The sequence below is a fragment of the Panicum virgatum genome, chromosome 3N (assembly GCF_016808335.1).
Source record: "Panicum virgatum strain AP13 chromosome 3N, P.virgatum_v5, whole genome shotgun sequence".
Taxonomy (NCBI): Eukaryota; Viridiplantae; Streptophyta; class Magnoliopsida; order Poales; family Poaceae; genus Panicum; species Panicum virgatum.
In genome coordinates this window covers 17412350-17434621 of record NC_053147.1, presented here as the reverse complement: position 1 = coordinate 17434621, position 22272 = coordinate 17412350, and the positions used below count along the sequence as shown (strand labels likewise).

Genomic DNA, 22272 nt, shown 5'->3' with positions numbered 1-22272 from the left:
GGGAAAAACAGTGATGCGTGGCATCTAGGAAGCACAACCGGTTTAATTTCTAGAAATTAATAATGCAGGTCGATAATAAGCAACTCTATTTGTCGTTTTACTCCTTGATTGAATTCTCAATTCTTGTGTTCAGCAAATGACGGTTGCCCGGTCGCAAAGACAAATATATCTCGCTCCAAGTTCATTTTGTCGCGAGGTAAGGTTCCAATGGGAAGAAACACGCGAGCAACGTTCAACGGTTTGAGACCGGCCGGATAGAGATAAAGCTCGCTAGCTCGTTCCGGCGACGCGAGGGTAACACTGCATACACATCCGCCACTGCTTCGCCGACTTCTGATCGGAGGAGATAAACCATGGCCGCCATCTGTCAAGTGTCATGCATGAGTGCAGACAGGCGAGCGTACACGTCTCTTCGAGAGGGAAAAAAAAAGGCCGTGAGGAGAGGAGAGAGCAAAGCCATGCAGGCACGCCGTACTGGAGCGTACTGCTGCTTTGTACTACGACGATCCGACAATGTGCATCGGATGCTGATCAACATGACGACGTGGCGCTTGCGGTTAATTTTTGCCGTCAAGAAATTCGGCGAGATATATGTATGGATGCTGCATCAGTCCAAGAAATTCTGCGAGATATATGTATGGATGCTGCACCAGTCCAAGAAATTCGGCGAGATATATGTATGGATGCTGCACCAGTCCAAGAAATTCAGCGAGATATATGTATGGATGCTGCATCAGTCCATCAGTACTTTAAAATCTCCACGTGAAGCCACCTATGATCCTAGGTGGACACTTTAAAAAAATTAGAGAAGTAGAAATTCTCACAAAAATCACAGACTTCTAGTCATCCATCTGAATACTCTAATCATAATAGTCATTGGATCTATTATCTTTTCTAATAAATTACCCACCTCTGCCATTATAAAAATATACTAAACTAACACCCTAAACATTTATTTAAATTACTCACCTCTGCCATTAAGGTCATTATAAAAAATCTAAAGTAACTCCCTAATCTTCATGTAATTACCTACCTATGCTATTAAAACAATAATGCAAAATAGCTCCTAAATTTGTATTAAATTATTCAATTATATCATTACAAAAAGTTAATTAACCCCTAAATCAGAATATAAATTATATAATTATAATAAAATATAAAAGTATATCAATATAAAATTTAAATTACTATTTCTATTATTATTATACTATTATTTATATAAAATACTACGGCCATGATAAGTTTCAATGTGTATTTATGTACGATAAAAGAGATAAGAACACTAATTCATAAATAAATAGTTTAATTAAAATATATATCAAACACTTAGGTGTGGTGCAAAATAAAATCTATTGCAACTATATTATGATAAATATATATATATTATAGTATGCGTTAGAATATTTAATAAATGGAAGTGCGTGAGATAGATAATTATAGTTATTAGTCATATGATTATTTTTCGAATAACTCTAATTAGCCCGTGCGGGAGCACGGGTTGATAGGCTAGTATTAGTAATTAGTAGTTTTGCTAGGAGCCTTTATGTTAATCCTCTAGGCGATTGTCACATTAGAAGAATAGATAATTCCTTAAAAGGCCTCACAGAAACAATCAGAGATAGCTTGTCATCAATTCGATGGGATCTACTCCAATCATCATTAACAGTAACTGTGAGTGGATCTATTTATTTTCTAAAAATATGCCCACCTTCTTCACTGTCTATGTCTGAATTATCAACCTCTATCATTAGGAAAAATAATAGAAAGAAACACCTAATATTCATTCATATGCCTATGTTGCTGTGAAAAATAACCTAAAAAAACCTGCAAAACTTTTAGCTAAATCACCCAACCTTTTATTATTAAAAAATATTAACATGAAGTAACCCCTAAATATTAATTTAAATCATTAGCTGTGAGCCCCACAATACATTTCTCTAAAAAACCTCAAACATTTATGTCTCTTACCATTAATAATAGCATGGGCAGAAACATGGGTTGATGGGTTAGTACTTAACTAAATATTTTCAAAACGAAAATGATGCAGCTAGATTTGTAGGGCACAAAGTGTTTTGATGTAAAGCCCACAATAATGCTTGCTAGGTTGATTAAAAGCTGGAGTAAGAGAGAATTAGTTCCCACAGTACAGTAGCAATACGCGTGGTCGTCAACTCAAATCATGGCCTCTGCAACCCTGCCGCCTAATCCTGATCGATAACTGAAGACTCCCACTGTTCCTTGTTGGAATTTTTCATGGCGGCTGATGAGATCGGAGCGAGGATTCCAGCGACACTTGCACAGACATGGGGCACACAGCGGAGGAATTGAAGTCTCGCTCAACGTAGTCAGAGACAGCACACCAGACTGCACAGAGACAGCCCGACTTCTGCGACCGTTGACAAACTCTCTCTCTCTCTCCCTCTCCGCGCCGAAACACGCAGAGATGGCATTGGCCAGTGACCACCTGCAGCTAAGCTCGCAACAGTGCCTTTGGTTGGCCGGAGAGTCACGGTCACAGGCGGGCGCGCGCGCACACATCTGCAAGTTGCCATGAGGCGCTGTTGCTCTTGTTGATCGGTGAGCGAGAGCGCCAGGCTCATCTCTGGACGTGGAGACGCAGACGCTGGGTATTGATGGCGAGTCAACCCCTGCGCTGGCGATGCCCTGACGACCGACCTGCATCGCCTCCAGCGCATGGCCCAGATCGATGGCTGCCCCGGTTTAGGTCGTTTTCGTCTGGTTCGATCGGTCTTCTCTAGCCATGTCCTATGTGTAATTTCTCATGTGCCATGCAGTGCAAGAAGCCCGTCAGTGTCTCGTAGTCGTCTTCTTGTCTGCACTGCTCGATTGGACTTGCTTGGCGTGTGTTAATGTGGGGGTGTTGGAGTCAACGCTTACCGGGTCGCTGTTAAAATGTAAACTCTTGGTGAGTGAAAAAGGAAGTCATCTTCCGGGCAGATCTACGGTGAGATTTATGATCCCCCTTGACCCGTTCTTGCTCACTTAGCCTCATCAAGACGCAACACAAGTTTTACTTTGCTTGCTAGCAGCTGTTTCCATGAGGATTAATCTCTACTCTATGTGCAGTTGAAGCTATGCGTGGTGCGGATGGATGTCACAAGTTGGAGTAAATATTTTGCTGGTGCTTGGGGAGCACGGGTAGACGCGGTAAATGTATCATGTGCTACTTTGTCGCCGACGGGGCCAAAGTTAGTTTTAAATTGGATGGATTAGGGGCGGATAAGTACGTGCTCGTAAGCTGGGAGAACATGCCATGCCATTGGTGGGGGCTGGACAGACGTCAAACTTGGAAGATGTATGCTGAGCGCATCAGAACCAAGCTTGGTCAGACTGCAGATACAGCTAGTGCGTAAACCGCACCACTTGTAGCAATAATCTTCAGAAAAGAATGATCCTCAAGCCAATGCAACAGATGACGGAATCCGTCTATCCAAATGTGTGATAGCAGCAGCTCTGTCCTCAGTGCGCTTTCGGCAGCTAAAAAATGCAGTTGCCAAGTTCAACGATGACTTTCAGTTTGCTCTCTTCCATCAGCACATCTAGCAGCATTGTGCCTGTCATCTTCAGAGAACTATGTGGCCGCACTGCAGATATATGTTCTTGCAGCTGCTCGTGCTCTGTATATCCCACATGCCACCGGCGGAGTGCATCATGAGCCGCCACAGCTTGTCGCTGCCACACTGCACGCTCTAACCTAATAAAACGGCGACCCAATCTCGTCTCGGGTCGTCGGTTCAGAGTCCTAAACAAATCAAGGTGGTATCTATCTACAGTAACGCGCATCTTGGGTACTGCGCAAGCGTGCCCATGGACCTAAACTAAGGATTTGCGACGCAGAAATTTAGGACTTCTCAAACAAAATGGTTAGCCATGTGCGCGCAATATTCTTGGCCATCCAGCCAATTCGCTCGTCCAAACTCCAAAGCCATGCGCTGGCTGCTTCGTCCTGTGTGGGTGCTATGCTGCTGATGCTCTGGCAAGCATCAGGTGCCCGGTCAGAGAGTTCAGAGAACGGAAGCAACGCAGCGACTGTTAACATAGGTGAATGACAGGTCGGAGAAGATGGTGGCCAAATCTATGTGTGGCTATCTTCTTGTGCCGTCGATTGGCCGTTAATAAATCTCCGGATCTGAGGTCCCATAATGGGACAAACAGGAGTGAGGAATCATCCGTTTCTTGCTCTTGAAGCTTGATCGACAGAGTGCAACTTGATGTCGCCAAAGACATCCCTGACGCTACAAGCAATATAGGAATGCAGCTTACGCAAACTTCTATCTAAGCATCTGTATCTGACGCCAAATTTGTCGTTGTCACTAGAGTTCATTGGTAGCTAAGGGTGTGTTTAGTTCGCGAAATGTTTTGGGTTCGGCTACTGTAGCACTTTCATTTTTATTTGGTAATTAGTATCCAATTATAGATTAATTAGACTCAAGATTCATCTCATCATTTACAGCTAAACTGTACAATTGATTATTTTTTTAAACTACATTTAATGCTCCATGCATATGTTTAAAAATTCGATGTGACAGAAAATCTTGAAAAAATTTTAGAACTAAACATGGCCTAATATTTGAAGTGGGTAGGTAACATTTAGAACACCGGAGTTATGTAAAGATCTAACAAGAGTTGACGATGTGCTGATAGAAATGCAGAGAATACTAATGGCGCGAGTACACTGGACCGTTCGGGTCTAAATTTCCACTGTTCAAAGGGAACGCGTTGACGACAGAAACATCAACTGGTCACCGCTCACCCTTTGCACATCCGATGGAAGTTTCTGCAGAGAAATTGTGCTTGCTCAGCCTGGCAAAGAAAGTTAAAAGTCAAGTCGCCGTGTCAGGTTCTTCAGCTCGCGTTTTTCTCTCTGTTCGCATGTGGGGCGATGGATCCGGCGCAGGAGCACCACCAGTCGAGTTGTGCAAAGCAGCAGACTGCATGGTGGGTGCCTGATGAATCCATTCAAACCTCATCACTGTGTTCAGCCCTCTGTTACTGTTTAAACAGCCTAGTACCAGTACCACATGGCCGTGCAGCCGGTGTGCATGTGTTTCTTTCACTGCATCTGATGCGTCTCCATGATCACCTACAGCCCTACGCAGTACACATCACATGCAAAAAAAGAAGAATAAATTTCAAAACCTGCAGTGGCAGGGTTCACAATTTCGGCCAAAATTTTGCCGACTACAGTTGGTCTTGGATCGGTCGGATGTGATCATATGATCCAGTTGGTGCCTGGAGGCGCTGGAAGCGTTTGTCACCTGAACTGAATGTCTGAATCACCAAGCGGCAGACTGTTAATGGAGATAGAGTACTAGCTAGGTAATAATTTCTCCGAAGAGAACCAAAGGGAAATCACGTAGAAGAAGAAAGGAGAAGCAACATGTGAGCTAGCTGTGATTTCAAAGTCACCAGCTGCCTCCAAACAGGTCGCTCCCATATGCCATACAGATCTTTCATTCAGAAGTCTTTTGCAACAGCACGACGTGTGGGGAATTCAGTAATTCACAACTTATGACATCGAGAATAGTAGTACGATTATCCATTTGTTGACTGAAATCTTCAACTAATCAAGTCATCCGTGCCGTAGAAAATCGTGACGATAGGCTTCCTACTTATCCGTCATGGATAGTGCGCTACAGTACCATTCAGATGGACTAGTCTTCTACAGTGGCTTTACAAGTCAAAACACAGCAGCTGTACATCTTTATGTAGCTGAATACAGGTCACAAACAGCCGAGGCAGCCATGACCTCGGCTATGTCTTGCAAGACTGAACTGAACCTAGACTTCATACAAGCCATCTGATCTGCTATGTCTTGCAATGGGCCACTGGCAACTTTCTGATGAAACACCTAACATGTGACGAAAACCTCGGGGAAACCATGAAAAACATCAGGCCCTATTGTAATCTGACAATCATAACTCGGTCGGTGAGCTGCACTCATCCAGCACACACGAATCTGAATTTTGCGCGTGCTTCAGTTGTGCTTAATCATGCGGGCGCATGGATTGAGGGCCATCATCACCTAAGATTCATGATACTTTTCACCTAATTTTAATTTAATCAATATTATTTAGTCGTCCAACTAATCACAATTAGTCATGATCAGTCGAGCTTATCAGTCCATTAACCTCGATAAGAGACACCTTGCTAGCATGGAGGAAGAATAAAACAATCAAGGAAGAGGTGCACAATCAGAATTGGATCAGAGGATTGTGGCGCATGCAGACAGTCACTGAAATGGCTGAGTTTGTTAAGCTTTGGGATGCAGTACATGAGGTGCAATTGTGTGATCAACCAGATCAAATAATGTGGAAGTGGACAACACATGGGGAGTATACAGCAAAATATGCTTATGATGCGCAGTTCGTGGAGTCTTACAGCCATTGTCAGGGGCACTCTATTTGGAAGGCTGATTCGGAAGGAAAACATAAATTCTTTGCTTGGCTATTGGTGCAGTCCAAAATTCTAACAGCAGACAAATTGATGAGCAAGCATTGGCCATGCAATCCTGTGTGTTCACTCTGCAACAATGACCAAGAAACAGCAGAGCGTCTGGTCCTATACGGTTCCAGGAAATGGCACCAGACCCAAGGTCAGAAAGAGCTGGGGTTCGGGGGGGGGGGGGGTTTCTCGGCCTGCATTAGAAGGCCGACTTCTTATAAGAATGCTGGGGGGCTAGCCCCTCGCAGGTCGAGAAAATGACAGATTGGACACAACAACTGGTGCAGCCTCCACAAAACGGAAATCAGATAGCTGATTAGTGGGAAAAGGAGCTTGCTCAATTGCCAAAGAAAACAAGAAAAATCAAAGCTGCGATCATGATGTATTGTTCTTGAAATCTATGGAAGTAGGGGTGCAAATGGGTGACCTTTAGGTGCACCTCCAACCCCCTTTAGTTCAAAATTTTGTACTATTTTTTCAAATTGAGATCTCATTTTGGAGAATTAGTATAAACTTTGAACTAAGGAGGGTTGGAGGTAGGGATGGCCCGCGGGTGCGGGTGCGGGTTTGGTAAAAACCCGCCCGCGGCCAAACCCGCGGGGCAGCAGAAAACCCGCCCGCGGCCAGACCTGCGGGTGGATTTCTGGATCCGCACCCGCCGGGTATCGGGCGGGTCTCGGGCACCCACGGGTTTCGTCGACTCCGCCACCGCGTCGCGCCTGCTGGCCACCACCTTCACCGTGCTCGAGGCCGCAGCCGTCGCGACGTGCCCGCAGACCGCTGCATCCGTTGTGTTGGAGGCTGCCGCCACCGCGCCGTGCCCGCAGACTAGGGTTTCTGGCATATATATCACACATATTGGGTTGGGCTTACTCTATTTGGGCTGGGCCTTGTTAGTTTCGGGCGGGTGCGGGTGCACCCGCGGATGGAAATCAGGATCCGCACCCGCACCCGCACCCGCAAAATTGCTGGTGCGGGTGCGGGTGCACCCGCGGGTCTATTTTGGGATCCGCACCCGCACCCATCAGGTTCAAAACTCGCGGGTGTCCGCACCTGCGGGTCAAATTGCCATCTCTAGTTGGAGGGGCACCTAAGGATTACCAATTGGCACCTCTATGTGGAAGGAAAAGAACAGGCATGTGTTCGAGTAGAAGAGGAAGACCCTAGCGGAAGTGACGCAAGAGATCAAACATGAAGTGGACACTAGAAAATTCAGAAATCTGTGGAAGGAAAGGAACCGGCATGTGTTCGAGTAGAAGATGAAGACCCCAGCGGAAGTGATGCAAGAGATCAAACATGAAGTGGACACTAGAAAAATCGCCTGCTTGGGGCCGGAGTGTTGGAAATATGCCCTAGAGGCAATCATATTTCCTTGTATTCATGATTAATAAAGTGTTCCTTGAATATTTATGGATGACAATTTGTATTGATTAATGCTTATGTGAAGTATTTGTGAAACTCTTTACTTGTATGAATATTCTAAAAGTGTTCCTAGTCGGAGTTCATGTGTGGACACACATGAATATTAGACTAGCACATGTATTAGTTGATTGACTACGTTTCACAAGTCGTGAACATGAGGATGTCAAACTAATAATGTGGGCTCATGTGAGACATGAGATTGAACTGACCCAACACGAGATGATGACTTCTCATTACACAATATGTACGCTGTGTTCTAAGATCTGAGATCGTCGTATGTACTCAAGATGTGAACCGACTTACTTAGAAGCCATCAAACGCTGCACCGTAATAGGGTAGTCATAAAGGTGGCTTTCGGGTCTGTCAAGAAGCATGCTGTGAGACATAGTCGGTCAAGATGGGATTTTCCCCTCTCTACAAGAGAGAGATATCTCTGGGCCCCTCGAGTGATTCGAATCAGAAAATGCATGGCCATGTTAAGGTTAAGAGTTAACCAAGGATTCCGAATCACAGGATCGAGAAAGAGTGGACGGCTTCAAGCTAGACCAAATATTGTGAGGCAAAGGGAACAACATGTATAAGACTGTGATGGCTCGACAGATATGATTCGCGCGTGCTTAGGAGTTGTGTAGGGTCGAGATGGCGGACTAGAGGGGGGGTGAATAGTCCTTTCTAAAACTAATTGCGCCGGCTAACCGAAACTTATGCGGAATTGAAACTATTCGCTTAGCCAAGACTACACCCCTCTAACTATAACTCTAAGTCACCTCCAAAAAGATCCTACACAAAGCAAATGGAGTGCCAAGCTAGTAATAGCTCTCTTAATAATTCTAATGCCAAGTCACACAAGCCTAAGCACTAGTACTTCACAAACCGGGGGAGCTCCTACACAATTCTAATGAGCAAAAGCACAAAGCCAACCTAAGCTCACTAGATGCTCAAGGACAAGGATACACAATCCAAATCCAAGAGCTCAACTTGCTTAGTTACACAATCTAAGCAAGAGCAACTAATTAAGCTACACAAGCTAACTAATCACTAGAGAGCAACTACACAAGCACAAGATATATAAGAATGTAAATACAATGCTTGTGATTTGGAGAATGCAAACCACCGAGAAGAGTAGACAAGGTTGACACGGTGATTTTTATCCCGAGGTTCACTTGGTTGCCACCAAGCTAATCCCCGTTGAGACAAGCTCCAAGGTTGCCGCCGATCCTCTTGCTAGTGGTGACTCTCAAGTCACACTCTCCCACGTGGAGTGCTCACACCGAGCTCTAGCACATGATCTGGCCGGACCACTTGTTACTCTTCACGTCTCGCTCAACTAGAGTTGCTCTTCGCGGCTCCCGCGGGGTGAGCACAATACCCCTCACAAACTCTTCTCCGGAGCACCGCACAAACTTCTTGCGGGCTTCAACGGAGTCTCTTGCCACCAAGCCATCTAGGAGGTGGCAACCTCCAAGAGTAACAAGCACGCCGGCTTGCAACACGATCACCTAGTGCCACTCGATGCAATCTCTCAAAGCAATCGCACTAGAATCGCTCTCTCACTCGATCGGATGATTACTATCAAGTTAGAGTGAGTAGAGGGCTCTCAAGCACTCTCACACATGGACACCAAGTCCCCAAGGTGCTCTCCCCTTCTCAAATGGCCGGCCACACCCTCTATTTATAGAGGGAGGCCCCAAATTAGCCGCTACACTCAAATCCCGTGAAAACTGAGTTTTCGCGGACTGTCCGCCTCACAAAAACCGGACCGTCCGCCATTTAAAACCAACGGCTAGAACTATAATGATTATGTGTCAGAGTCGACCGTTAGAGCCCCGGGCGGACTGTCCGCGCCCCTGGGGCGGACTGTCCGCGGTTCAAAACTTCGAACCAACCGATTTGCAAACGTCTCTGACTAAATCTGGAAGTTACCGGCGGACTGTCCGCTCCCCAGGGGCGGACTGTCCGCCTCACAACGTGAGCACACACAGAAACCGCAGTGTTTCTGTCCCAGAAATTTCAGTAGGAGGCGGACCGTCCGCCCCCAAGGACCGGACGGTCCGCAGGTCATTTTGGGCACCCAAGACAGAACAACCAAGTTTCTGCGCCCGTTTCAGCTTTTAAAGGCGGACCGTCCGCCCCCATGGACCGGACGGTCCGTAGGTCATTTTGGACCACCCACAGAGCCAAAAATGGTTCTGTTTGAGCTCAACCGAGATAACGGCGGACCGTCCGCCCCTTAAGGGCGGACCGTCCGCGGGTCTAGGGCGGACCGTCCGCAGGTCTATTTCCAGCAGAAATGTACCTCGGTAAAACGGCCATAACTCTTAGCTCCGAAGTCCAAATTAGGTGATCTTGGACTCTATGGAAAGCTAATTCAGAGGGCTACACAACCCAACTGAATACTTGATCCAAAACACAATGGATCAAAGCAGTATTCCACTCCAAGGGACAACCTAATTTCCGGAGAAAACCGAAAAACCTTTCTTGCTTCCCAAAGGTGATCAACATCAACTCCAACTCTTTCTCCTTTGCAAATGTGCCAACACCACCATGTGAACAACACCATGTGCATGTGTGTTAGCATTTCACAATCATTTTCAAAGGATTTTCACTTGATCTCACCACGCCACTCGATCCTAGCAACATCGCAATGTTAGATCGCTCAAGTGGCACTAGATGACCGATATGCAAACAAGTTTGCCCCTCTTGATAGTACGGCCATCTATCCTAAATCCGGTCATGCACTTCTCTACACAACCTTTGACCGGTGAAATGAAATGCCCTACAAGTCATACCTTTGCCTTGCGCATTCCATTTCATCTTCCCAAATGTTGATGCCACACAAGCACCAAACTCCATCAAGCCTTTTGATCATCTTCATGAGTCAACACTTGGCTTGATATTCCTTGAATGATATGATCCATTCCATATCATTACATGACCTCTTTGGTCCATCGATCTTGACCTTGCTCGCTTTTCACCGCTGCCTTGGTCCATCGGCGCCAAATCTTGCCCAAGCTTCACCGCCTCGCTGTCCCTCGCTTCAAAGCCTTGACTTGCCCTTCTCCATTGCAACCGGTCCATTAAGCCATGCCTTGTCTTGATCTTCTCCACTTTGGACACATAACTCCATGTCATGGCTCATATGCAATGAGCTCCTCGATCACACTATATGAGCATAGCATCAACCTTTAGCCATTTCTCCTCCATGGCACACGTTGCTCATACTAGTGTCTTTGTGTGGACTAATCTCCTGTGTATCTCAACATAAACACTTATTAGTCCACCTAAGTTGTCACTCAATTACCAAAACCAAACAAGGGCCTTTCAAGTTGGCACGTCTTGCTAGAGACCGCTATCAACTATTGACCAGTAGGAGTACTGGGTCATGTCTATTCACGCGTGAGCCCATAGGGTCACACACTTAAGGGCCAGAAGCCTAATGAGGATGAGATCTAAATTAGTCTGGGCTTTGATGCACTAATGGGCCTTGAGAGACCCATAGAGTTGGACTTTTGGTGGGGGTTTAGAACAGCCCACCTGAAAGGGGCGCCCAAGGTGGAGCCCACTAGGGCCCATCTAGGGGCGCCCACCAGGGCTATAAAAGGAGGGGAAGGGGGAGAGGGAGTGCCCCCATCCCATAAGCCCTAGCCGCCCCTCAGTTGGCGCTCTCCTCCCTCTCTCTGCAGCTCCTCCTCCCGCGCATCAAGCCCTAGTTCGTTCTCGTGGATCTAGCAATCCGGAGTGCGACGCTTCTTCCCGTACGTGCGGACTTCGTGGAGGTGCTGCGCTTGCTGCACAAGGACGAGCCATTCGTGGGGAGGTTCACGCAACTGCACTGCCGGCTTCCATCTGCACTACACTGACGCGCTACAGAAATTTCGCAATCACGCGTCTAGTGGTAATCCCGTGATCTATAACTACAGTAATCCTGGTTTATGCAGTAGAAAATTTTTGTTTTTGCTACCCCATATTCCTACAGCGGTATCAAGAGCCAGTGCTGTCTCGTGATAGATTTGGATATGTGCATATGGAGATATGCATAGTTTCAGATTGATCTGTGACCTAGTTTCGTAAACATGCTGCGAAGGTTGTGCAACGACATACTCCTACCGGTCGGTTTTCCGCCATCGGAGTTAAGTGATGCACATAAACCCAGACGCTGCGGTTGGAGATCAATGTGATTGTTCGAATCGAAACTTAGGGCATAAGCCAGATGCATGAGATGCATAGGGCAGTAGATTGGCTCTACTACGAATTCCGATTTGTTGCAAAAATGTGTTTTACAGTAAAACAGTCATAACTTTTGCATCCAAACTCGGATTGAGGCAAATTTTATATCAATTTGTATCTATAGAAAAAGTTAGATTCGGTTCAAAATAGAGGGTCTATTATCAAGAAATTTAGATTTGCGAAATTCGGCCCAGAAGATAGAGTTTTCGGCATTTTAAGTTCGGACATCAGAATCGCATAACTCTGTTTTGCAGGTTTTGTGATCGGTATGGCCCCTATGTCTATGTGATGCATGTGTGTAATTGTTTCATGACCTATGTATCGTGATTATGACAATTCGGCCGAAGCCATATGAATTGTTGCATTTGATGTAATGGCCTGCGTGCCAACCTGTGATGATCCAAGTTCTGAATGTAATTTTATTTACTAGCTATTAGGTGTAATAGCAAGTTCTAGTTCTTAGAGTTTTTATCACATGAAGGATGGTGCATATGTATATGGAGATGGAGATCAATATGGTGAACAAGTTCCATGAAGATGGAGATCTACATGGCGAACAAGTTCTATGGAGATGGAGATCACCATGAGAACAAGGGCCATACTAATTCACAATTATGTGCTTGCTATTCTTAACATTTTACCACTACATGCGTCATAGTAGAAGTAGAACGATCCCTCACAAATTTCGAGCTATCATGCCCTACCAACTAGACCTTGCACTGTCCCATGTCTTGTACGATTGGTGGTGGGTCTATGAAATTAGGGCGCCACTGATTTTCCTTGACTAGACAGGCTGTATCGGATACATGCACGCATAAAGGGTTGGTTAGCTTGACAAGGTCATCTTAACAGTTAAGGACCTTGGGGCATAAAGGTTGGGAGCGAGACATGGAGATGTCACCCAACAACAAGAGTCATATGAGATATGATTAGCAAAGAGTTGATTACCGATCTACCTCGTCTTCTAGCGGTGATGCAAAAGCTCACTAGTGGACGTGGGTCTTGAATCACTAAGAATCAAAAGAGGGATATTGATTTTAGTGGGAGTAAATTCTATTAAATTGTTTAATGTCATTTACTCCATCATGAATACTTTTGTCTTAGTATTTTGTATTTATTATGTTGTAGATCAATGGTTCAAAACCAAACTTTTGCTTTACGTTCCGTACTTGAGAGCAACAAATTGAATGAGACAAACTACACGGATTGGATCCGCAACCTGAGAATTATTCTCAGGGCAGCTAACAAGGAAGATGTTCTAGATAATCCACTGCCAGATTAGCCTGCTGCAGATGCCCCTGCTGCTGAGAGGAATGCTTACAGGAGAGCGGTTGATAAAGACCGTGAAGTGAGCTGTCTCATTCTAGCTTGCATGGAACCTGAGCTGCAGATGCAGTTTGAGAATAACCATGCGGCGCACGATATGATCGTGGCGCTATGGGACATGTTCCAGACTTAGGCCAGGACTGAAAGGTTCAATGTGTCCAAGGCCTTTGCTGAAACTAAGCTAGTAGAAGGAGCACCAGTAGGGCCGCATGTAATCAATATGGTTGGTTACATACAGAGGTTGGAGAAGCTGGGCTTCCCACTTGGCCAAGTGTTGGCCACTGATTTTATTCTTGCCTCTTTACCTCCGAGCTATGAAAACTTCGTCTCGAACTACCACATGCACGGGGCTGAAAAGGACTTGAATGAGCTGTGCAGCATGCTCAAGACGGCAGAGACTTGAATGTGATGGCTGTCCAGAATAAGCCTACTTTCGAGAAGAAAGGTTCTTCTTGGAAGAAGAAGAAGAAGGGCATGGCTAAGGTTGCGAACCCCAAGCCAAACCCTACACCCAAGACGAAACCTGGACCAGCTGCAGACAAGGAGTGCTCTCATTGTCACCGCCAGGACACTGGAAGAGGAACTGCAAGCTGTATCTAGCCACACAGAAGAATCGTTCTTCCACCTCGGGTACGCTTGTCGTTCATATTACAGAAATATTTCTCGCTGACTCTTATGTTAATTCTTGGGTATTTGATACCGGATCGGTTGCTCATATATGCAATTCGATACAGGGAATGACAAAGAGTAGAAGCGTTGAAAGAGGAGAAGTTGACTTCCGCGTCGGCAATGATGCAAGAGTTGCTGCTTTGGCCGTCGGGATGATGCAACTACACCTACCAGCAGAATTTGTCTTGGAGCTTAATAATTGTTATTTTGTTCCTAGTTTAAGCCGAAACATTGTGTCTCCTTCATGTTTGATGAAGGATGGTTATCCTTTTGCGAGTGAAAACAATGGTTGTGTGATCTCTAAGAATAATATGTTTGTGGCTTTGGCGTCTATTAAAAATGGGCTATTTATTTTAAATCTTGATGATTCTCATGTCTGTAATATAAGTGCTAAAATGACTCGGTTAAATAATTTGAATCCTATCTACATGTGGCATTGTCGTCTCGGTCATATAAGCGAGAAACGCATGAAGAAGCTCCATGGGGATGGACTTCTAAGTTCGTTTGATTTTGAATCATACGAGACATTTGAATCATATGAGACATGCGAAGCTTGTTTGCTTGGCAAGATGACCAAGACACCGTTCACAGGTTTTTCAGAGAGAGCATCAGATTTGCTGGAACTCATACATACTGATGTGTGTGGACCAATGAGCTCGACTGCTAGAGGAGGATCCCAATACTTCATTACTTTTACTGATGACTTAAGTAGATATGGCTATGTCTACTTGATGAGGCATAAGTCTGAAACCTTTGAAAAGTTCAAGGAATTTCAGAATGAAGTTAAAAATCAGCGTGGCAAGAAGATTAAAATCTTGCGATCTGATCGTGGGGGTGAATATCTGAGTCACGAATTTAGCGATCATTTGAAGAGTTGCGGAATTGTTCCACAACTTACGCTGCCTTGAATGTCTCAAAGGAACAGGGTTTCCGAGCGACGTAATCGAACTCTGTTGGACATGGTTTGATCAATGATGAGCCAATCGGACTTACAATTGTCATTTTGGGGTTACGCTCTAGAAACAGCAGCTTTCACACTGAACAGGGTGCCATCAAAATCCGTAGACAAGATACCATATGAGATATGGACTGGCAAGACTCCCAGTTTGTCTTTTCTAAAGATTTGGGGTTGTGAACCATTTGTCAAACGACTCCAGTCTGACAAGCTTGCACCCAAATCGGATAAGTGCATATTCGTGGGATACCCAAAGGAGACCTTAGGGTATTACTTCTACAATCGATCTAAGGGCAAAGTGTTTGTCGCTCGGAACAGAGTTTTTCGAGAGAAAAAGTTTCTCAAAGGAGAGAAAAGTGGTTGAATGGTGCAACTCGAAGAAGTTCGAGATGAGCCAATAGGACAAAAGTCTACAAGTGATGCTAATGTAGTTGAACAAGTTGAGATGTCTATGGCAACAGAAGCACCTCCACAACCACGAAGGCTAGTAAGACTCCGCGCAGCGCGGGAATTATTATTGTTAGACAATGATGAGCCTGCGACATATACAGAGGCGATGGCAGACCCTGACTCCGAGTCATGGCAAGATGCCATGAAATCCGAAATAGAATCCATGAAGGAAAATCATGTTTGGAACTTGATAGACCCGCCTGATGGTGTGAGAACCATAGAGTGCAAATGGATCTATAAGAAGAAGAAAGATATGGATGGAAATGTTCACATCTGTAAAGCTCGACTTGTCGCAAAAGGTTTTCGACAAGTTCAAGGAGTTGACTACGACGAGACTTTCTCGCCCGTAGCGATGCTTAAATCTATTCGGATTATTCTAGCTATTGCTGCATATTTCGATTATGAAATATGGCAGATAGATGTCAAAACAGCTTTCCTTAATGGAAATCTGACCAAGGACGTGTACATGATGCAGCCCGAGGGTTTTGTCGATCCGACCAATGCTGGAAAGATATGCAAGCTTCAAAAATATATTTATGGATTAAAGCAAGCGTCTCGGAGTTGGAATATTTGTTTTGATGAAGTAGTCAAACTGTTTGGCTTCATTAAAAACAAAGAAGAAGCTTGTGTTTACAAGAAGAAAAGTGGGAGCTTTGTTGCATTTCTAATCCTGTATGTAGATGACATACTATTGATTGGAAATAATATTCATATGCTTGAGTCCGTAAAGACTTCACTGAAAAATAGTTTTTCGATGAAGGATTTAGGAGAAGCAGCATACATACTGGGCATCAAGATCTATAGAGATAGATCAAAGAGGCTTATAGGATTAAACCAAGATACTTACATTGACAAAGTGTTGAAGCGGTTCAACATGGAAGAGACAAAGAAAATGGTTCTTGCCTATGTCACATGGCATACATCTTAGCAAGACTTAGTGTCCTACGACGACTGATGAGCGAGAGCGCATGAGCAAAGTTCCATATGCCTCAGCAATTGGATCTATCATATATGCAATGATAAGTACACGCCTAGATATTTCTTATGCTCTAAGTGTTACGAGCAGGTACCAGTCAGATCCAGGTGAGAGTCACTGGACAGCTGTGAAAAACATCCTGTTGTCGGTCAAAACCCACCGGCGAGTAGCGACAGGCAACACGAAGAGCCGGGAGGCTGCCGGGGCGCTGGCTGGCACCGGTCCCTCGGTCAACGGCCCAGATCCTGGCACACGCCGACGCTTCCGGAGATGCAGGGCGTGCCACCTGAGCTATACCCGATCAGAAAGGTGCGAACGTGCTTTCGACGATTTGCCTGCATGCACAAACACGTGTAAACATTAGTCCGAGCCGTGGTCGGCTCCCCTGGACGACTCTTGCATCGGCTTTAAAGAGCCGATCGAGTCCCGGTGTCATATCAGATCAGTGTATCTGGATATTAATAGATAAAGCAAATAACTGCAAAAGCTGCTTCAATTAGATTTAGCTAGTCCAATCCACGACGGTAAAAGCTTCACTGCTAGATCGGAACATCCTACACGTAGTTAGGCCTAACGAGCGTAATAGATAACCAAACTTTAATCAGAATAGAGGCTTAAGAATAAGCGAAAGCATCTAATATGTCGCCGGATCATCCAACCCGTTTGCAAGGCCTAACCTAGCAGATATTAAGCCGATTCTTAAGTATAAGAACAAACAATAACAGATTAGATCTACTAGATAGAAAAGAAGCAGGGTGTTATCTCTACGCGACTAATTCCTATGCAATGAGAATTAGCGTAAGATTAATACATGATCACATAGAGATAACATGATATTCGTAGATGATAGACAACAAGAACATGATAGATCTACTAAAGGTCATGCTACGAACATCAGGATAACTAGCACTACTCGCCATAAAAAACGCTTCAGTACGAGTAATACCAAGGTAAAAGCAAGAACAATGCTGCCCTGATCACAAGAAGTGATCAGGGCAGCGTGACGCTTACTTGGATAAAACTCTAGGATTAGGGGTGGCGGTGCGCCGAGAATTGTTGTTGCGAGACATGATGTCGTTTTTTTTACGAATGTCAGAGGGTACATATTTATAGTCTTGTAGACTTGACGACCAAGTTAAACAAAACCTAGTCCAATACGAAAACTAATCTATCTCTAATGATTACAGATAAAGAGAGCCCATTGGTTCCCGACGCACACAGATAAGAAGAGCCCATCGGCTCTTGGCATGGACCACAATCGCATCTTCCCTGGACAATCTGTATAGGCTCATCGGCAGCTTCAGTCCATATCCTTCTCGACCAAATTCTGGTGGTAATACAGCCGATTCACAAGCCTTTTTTAATTTCCGCACTAAGCCCAATTTACTCTCGGCCCATTAATTAACTCTGTTAATTTATGGCGATAACACATGCCCCCAAGTTTCAAAGTATGAATGCTTCTCCAAAAAGAAATCCAAAGGGAAATCACGTGGAAGAAGAAAGCAGGAGAAAACATGTGAGCTAGTACCAGCTCACCGCCAGCTGCCTCCAAACAGGTCGTTGGGTATATGACATCGAGAATAGTAGTACGATTATCCATTTGTTGACTGAAGTCTTTGAACTAATCAAGTCATCCGTGCCGTAGAAAATCGTGACGATAGGCCCTCCTGCTTACCCGTCATGAACAGCGTGCTACAATACCATTCAGATGGGCTAGTACATCTTTTTGTCGCTGAATACAGGCCACAACACAACAGCTGTGGTAGCCACGACCGGCGCTTCCGAGACGAGAGATATCAAATCTTCATTGAACCTAGACATACATGCCATCTGATCTGCTATGTCTTGCACTGGCATCTTTCTGATGATGAAACATATAACATGTGACAAAACCCACGGGGCAACCATGGAAACCATCAGGCCCTTTTAGCCGTGTTTAGATCCCTTTTCCAAAAAATTTTGGAAAAGAAACTTGGTAATTTAGAGTACTAAATGAAATCTAATTATAATTTTTTTTGCACAGATGAGTTGCAAATCGTGAGACGAATTTAATGAGTCTAATTAATCCATGATTAATTCATAATTAGTAAACGGTTACTTTAGTATCACTGTTGCAAATCATGAATTAAGTAGGCTCCTTAAATTCATCTCGCGATTTACAACCTATCCGTGCAAAAAATTTTGTAAATTGACTTTATTTAGTACTTCATGCATGTGTCCAAATGTTCGATGTGACGTTTTGGGTGTAAAAATTTTGGATCTAAACAGACCTTGTACTGTGGCAATCGTAGCTTGGTCGGTGAGCTGCACTCATCCAGCACACAGGAATCTGAATTTGGGCGTGCTTCCGTACGTCGTGCTGATCATGCGGACGCATGGATTGAGGGCCACGGTCACCTCAAACATACCAACATTGTGGATGAATCCATGATGCTTTTCACCTAATTTTAATTTACAAGACGCTATTATACAGATCAAAAACATCTATCAAACGTACAATGAGGGGAAAAAAGAGAAATACGAAATGGACTCGGTTCTATTCGTAACGGCAACACCGGCAGACAGCAGGTCACCGAGCTCGGCGGCCTTCTTCCATGGAGCCCAGTTCTTGGTTTACGTTTCCCATCTCCATTGCCACTGGTCCTCCGGACAGTGATCGACGGTGATTCGAGTTGGTTGTCGACTGCACTGGGTCCTCGGCCTCGGGGTTAAGAATGTGCTCAAAGTACGCATGAGGCCAAAATCCTGCAACTCCACAGGATAAAAAAAGCATCAGCTTTCTAGTCTTGTACTGTTGTTGTTTTTTCTTGACTGCCTTTTAGTCTTGTAGACTTGTAAATACGGAACTTAAAGTCCACTAAACCAATAAACCTAAACTGGATACAATCTGGATTGTATCTGGTACTCTTTTATTGGCATAGGAAGAGGGGATAAAATCTAAATTGTACTATCAGCCATAGGAAGAGGAAACAAACTTTTGTTTTCCAACTTGGGTGGGAAATAAGAGTGCTCGGAAAGGAAAATATTGACAAAGGACGTCATAATAAATGGACGGACACGGAGACGCCGAGCATACTTCAGCCCATAATTGGCATAAGGCCTGGTTCAAGAAACTGGGCCATCACGGCCCAGGTTGATTCAGATAAACAAAACGTTTGGGCCAAGAGCTTTTCCAAAATCTACTATCTAAATTATCATTTGGAGAGTCATTTGAGTGAAAATCGTTTTCCATATCTTTGTTTTTTCCAACAACTCTTCTATATTTTATTTGTAGTCTAGAGAGCCATCCTTACTCTCCATCTTTGACTAACTTGAAATCTGGAATAGAGGATATCTATCTTTGGATATTCATTTGAAGAGTCTATTGGAGGCTAATTTTTCATCAAAATCTCTATTCCTATAAATTAGAGAAGATATAAAATGTCTCTTGGAGATGCTTTCTTCATTTTTCTTTTTGAGAGAAAAAAATGATACTCTGTTTCTGTATGCGAAATTGCAAATGACGCATCGTACGGTCGTACCTGGTTCACCAGACGGTGGGGGAAAAAACTGCAGGTAGCAGAAGGACGCAACCACCAAACCTGCGAGTAACACACCAACGGCAGCGTGAACCTGTATTCTCTGTTCAGAAACGGTAGTTGTCCATAGAGTTCTGTAGGTGAGCCAGCTGAATCGATGAGCCTACCCAGTATTCCACCGGCAAACACATCCTGCCAGTGGTGCCAGTAGTCATCCACCCTCGAGATGGCGACCATGGTCGCCAGCAGCAGCGGCAGGAGGACGATGCAGAGCTTGGCCACATGGCCGCGCCGGTCGAACGCCTTGATCTTCCCGGCCAGGTACCACGACAGGAAGCCTAGCCCAGCGAAGGACCCTGGAAGAGAGGACGTACATGAACAAAAGCTACTCCCAGTATGTTTTTCAGAGTCGCAGGAGGTCACCCACGTACATGAGCTGTGGCCGCTGGGGAAGCTCTTGTGCCCTTCTTTGATCACAGCCGGGTCGCCGTGGCATATGACTTGTGTGGTGATGTTGTTGAACTTCTGAATTTACGACAGCGACACGTCGAATAATGGAGCAATGAGATCATCGTGCGTCACGTTGGGGAGAGGAAAAGAAACACGCTAGCGAACTCTGAAGTCTCTGACGGTTCAGGTCATGGAGGTTCAGAACAGAAGTACAGAACTCACCGGCACCCCGTCAGGGAAGCAGCGCCAGAAGAAATTGGGGCGCGGCCGGCCAACTCCGTCCTTGATCGCGTCGGTCAGGACGCCGGTGATGAGCACGGAAAACAGAAGGCCTGCTCATCCACAGCAAGCCCTTGTCAGAAGCCTAAAACAAACTGACGAAGAACAACCGAAGCAAAGGGACGCCACTGCAAGAAGAGCCTGCCTAGAATGGCATGGTGCATGTCATAGACGTTCCGCCGCTTCATGTAGATCCCGACGATGATGATGATCGGCCCGATGACTGCGTATATCTGCCCAATTTGAAAACAGCGATCTTTAATATCATCCAGCGAAATGATTTTCTTGGTCCGTCTTGTGCAAGGAAAGGATGTATGTATTGATGGATGTACCGGCACGGCCCAGACGGGGACGGTGTTGCGCTTCAGGGGGTACCGGAGGTCGGCCATCATGTCCGCGCCGACGAACCGGTGGAACGGCTCGATGAGGTTGAGCCCCACGTCGATGGCGACGAGAAGGGCCAGCACGACCCAGTCGAACAGGTGCAGCCTCGCGACCTTGCTCCCGTGGGTCTTCAGGTACGGGTGCGGGGGGCCCAGGCGGATGGTCGGCGGCGCGGGCGGCGGCGGCGGCATCTCCTGATGATCGGACATGGCAATCGAAGAATGAGCTGGTGAATTGATCACATCAGGAGGACGGTTGCAGAATTCAAGACGAAGGATGGCAGCTGCAGCGACCAGTTAGGAGAGGAAGCAACAGCCAACAGCTTGTTTGGTTGAGCAGGTTGCAGCTGCCGTGATCCCGACCGCACATGCCGGTTGCCAATCTTGGGAGAGAAGGAGAGGGAGAGACGACATGAAATTCAGGAATTGGCACGCAGAAACTCACGGATAGGAGAGGAGCTTCTTCCTGCGCCTGCGCAAGTCAACGCCAGCGGCAACAAGCTCCTCCCCGAGTCTCCCCTGCACGACGGCAGCGATGGAAAGAGCATCGAGACAGGCCGATTGATCTGTACATATAATGCACATTATGCAGTGCTGATGACCAACCGGGGGTCCGGGGCAGGTAGATAAGGGACAGGCGGTCTCTGCCCCGATTCGAAGACGAGAAGGCTTCTTCAATTCAATCCAGGAGACCGGAACGGGCTGGTGTCTGCTGAATGTTCAGTTCCTGAATTGGTAGGGTAGCTGGCTCCTCCTGACCTGTGTGAGTAAGCCTCTCCGCGCGTGGCCTTGAGGGGAGGAATAGCCACTAGCTTAACGGCTGATGCTAACATCCAACCTCGGACTGTGAGAATCGAGATTGTACACTCGAAGAGGACAAATGCATCCACATTTTTTTGATCGTTCTAATAACTTAGTGGTTAAGGAAGCACGGGGAGTTTGACCACAACTACTCACACCTGTTAATTGTCGTGTCCTACAATCTACGCTGGGCAGAGACGATCAGCCCTTGTATTTGTATTGATCCATGACGGCGGCGTCTGACCTTCGAGGCGACTACATGGAGACAGCCGAATTTTGCAGATAGAAGTTTCTTCTCGTCCAAACAGTAAAGAACACTTCAGGGCGCGTTTAGTTGACAAAAAAAATTTG

General features: G+C 45.6%; 1 protein-coding gene across 2 annotated transcripts; it reads right to left on the bottom strand.

Annotated features, from left to right (window-relative positions):
• Window positions 1-18885: 18885 nt before the first annotated feature.
• On the bottom strand, window positions 18886-21755 carry LOC120664736 (lipid phosphate phosphatase 2-like). Of its 2 annotated transcripts, none has more exons than XM_039944050.1 (8): window positions 21566-21755; window positions 21070-21315; window positions 20883-20970; window positions 20681-20790; window positions 20440-20533; window positions 20176-20364; window positions 20012-20071; window positions 18886-19235 (listed from the first exon to the last, which is right to left on the bottom strand). In XM_039944050.1, the coding sequence occupies exons 2-8, from the start codon at window positions 21310-21312 to the stop codon at window positions 19060-19062; spliced, it is 960 nt and encodes a 319-aa protein (XP_039799984.1). In that variant the 5' UTR covers window positions 21313-21315; window positions 21566-21755; the 3' UTR covers window positions 18886-19059. The 2 variants fall into 2 exon arrangements, with proteins under 2 accessions (XP_039799984.1, XP_039799985.1); XM_039944051.1 differs by lacking the exon at window positions 21566-21755 and adding an exon at window positions 21415-21551.
• Window positions 21756-22272: the final 517 nt, after the last annotated feature.

What these genes read in the sequence shown, in the direction of transcription:
- LOC120664736 (XM_039944050.1), bottom strand. Translation starts at nt 21,312, where the DNA reads ATGCCGCCGCCGCCGCCCGCGCCGCCGACCATCCGCCTGGGCCCCCCG. An exon ending in TCCCCGTCTGGGCCGTGCCG is followed by an intron (nt 20,971 to 21,069) that starts GTACATCCATCA and finishes CAAATTGGGCAG; the next exon opens with ATATACGCAGTCATCGGGCC. An exon ending in CATGCACCATGCCATTCTAG is followed by an intron (nt 20,791 to 20,882) that starts GCAGGCTCTTCT and finishes GTGGATGAGCAG; the next exon opens with GCCTTCTGTTTTCCGTGCTC.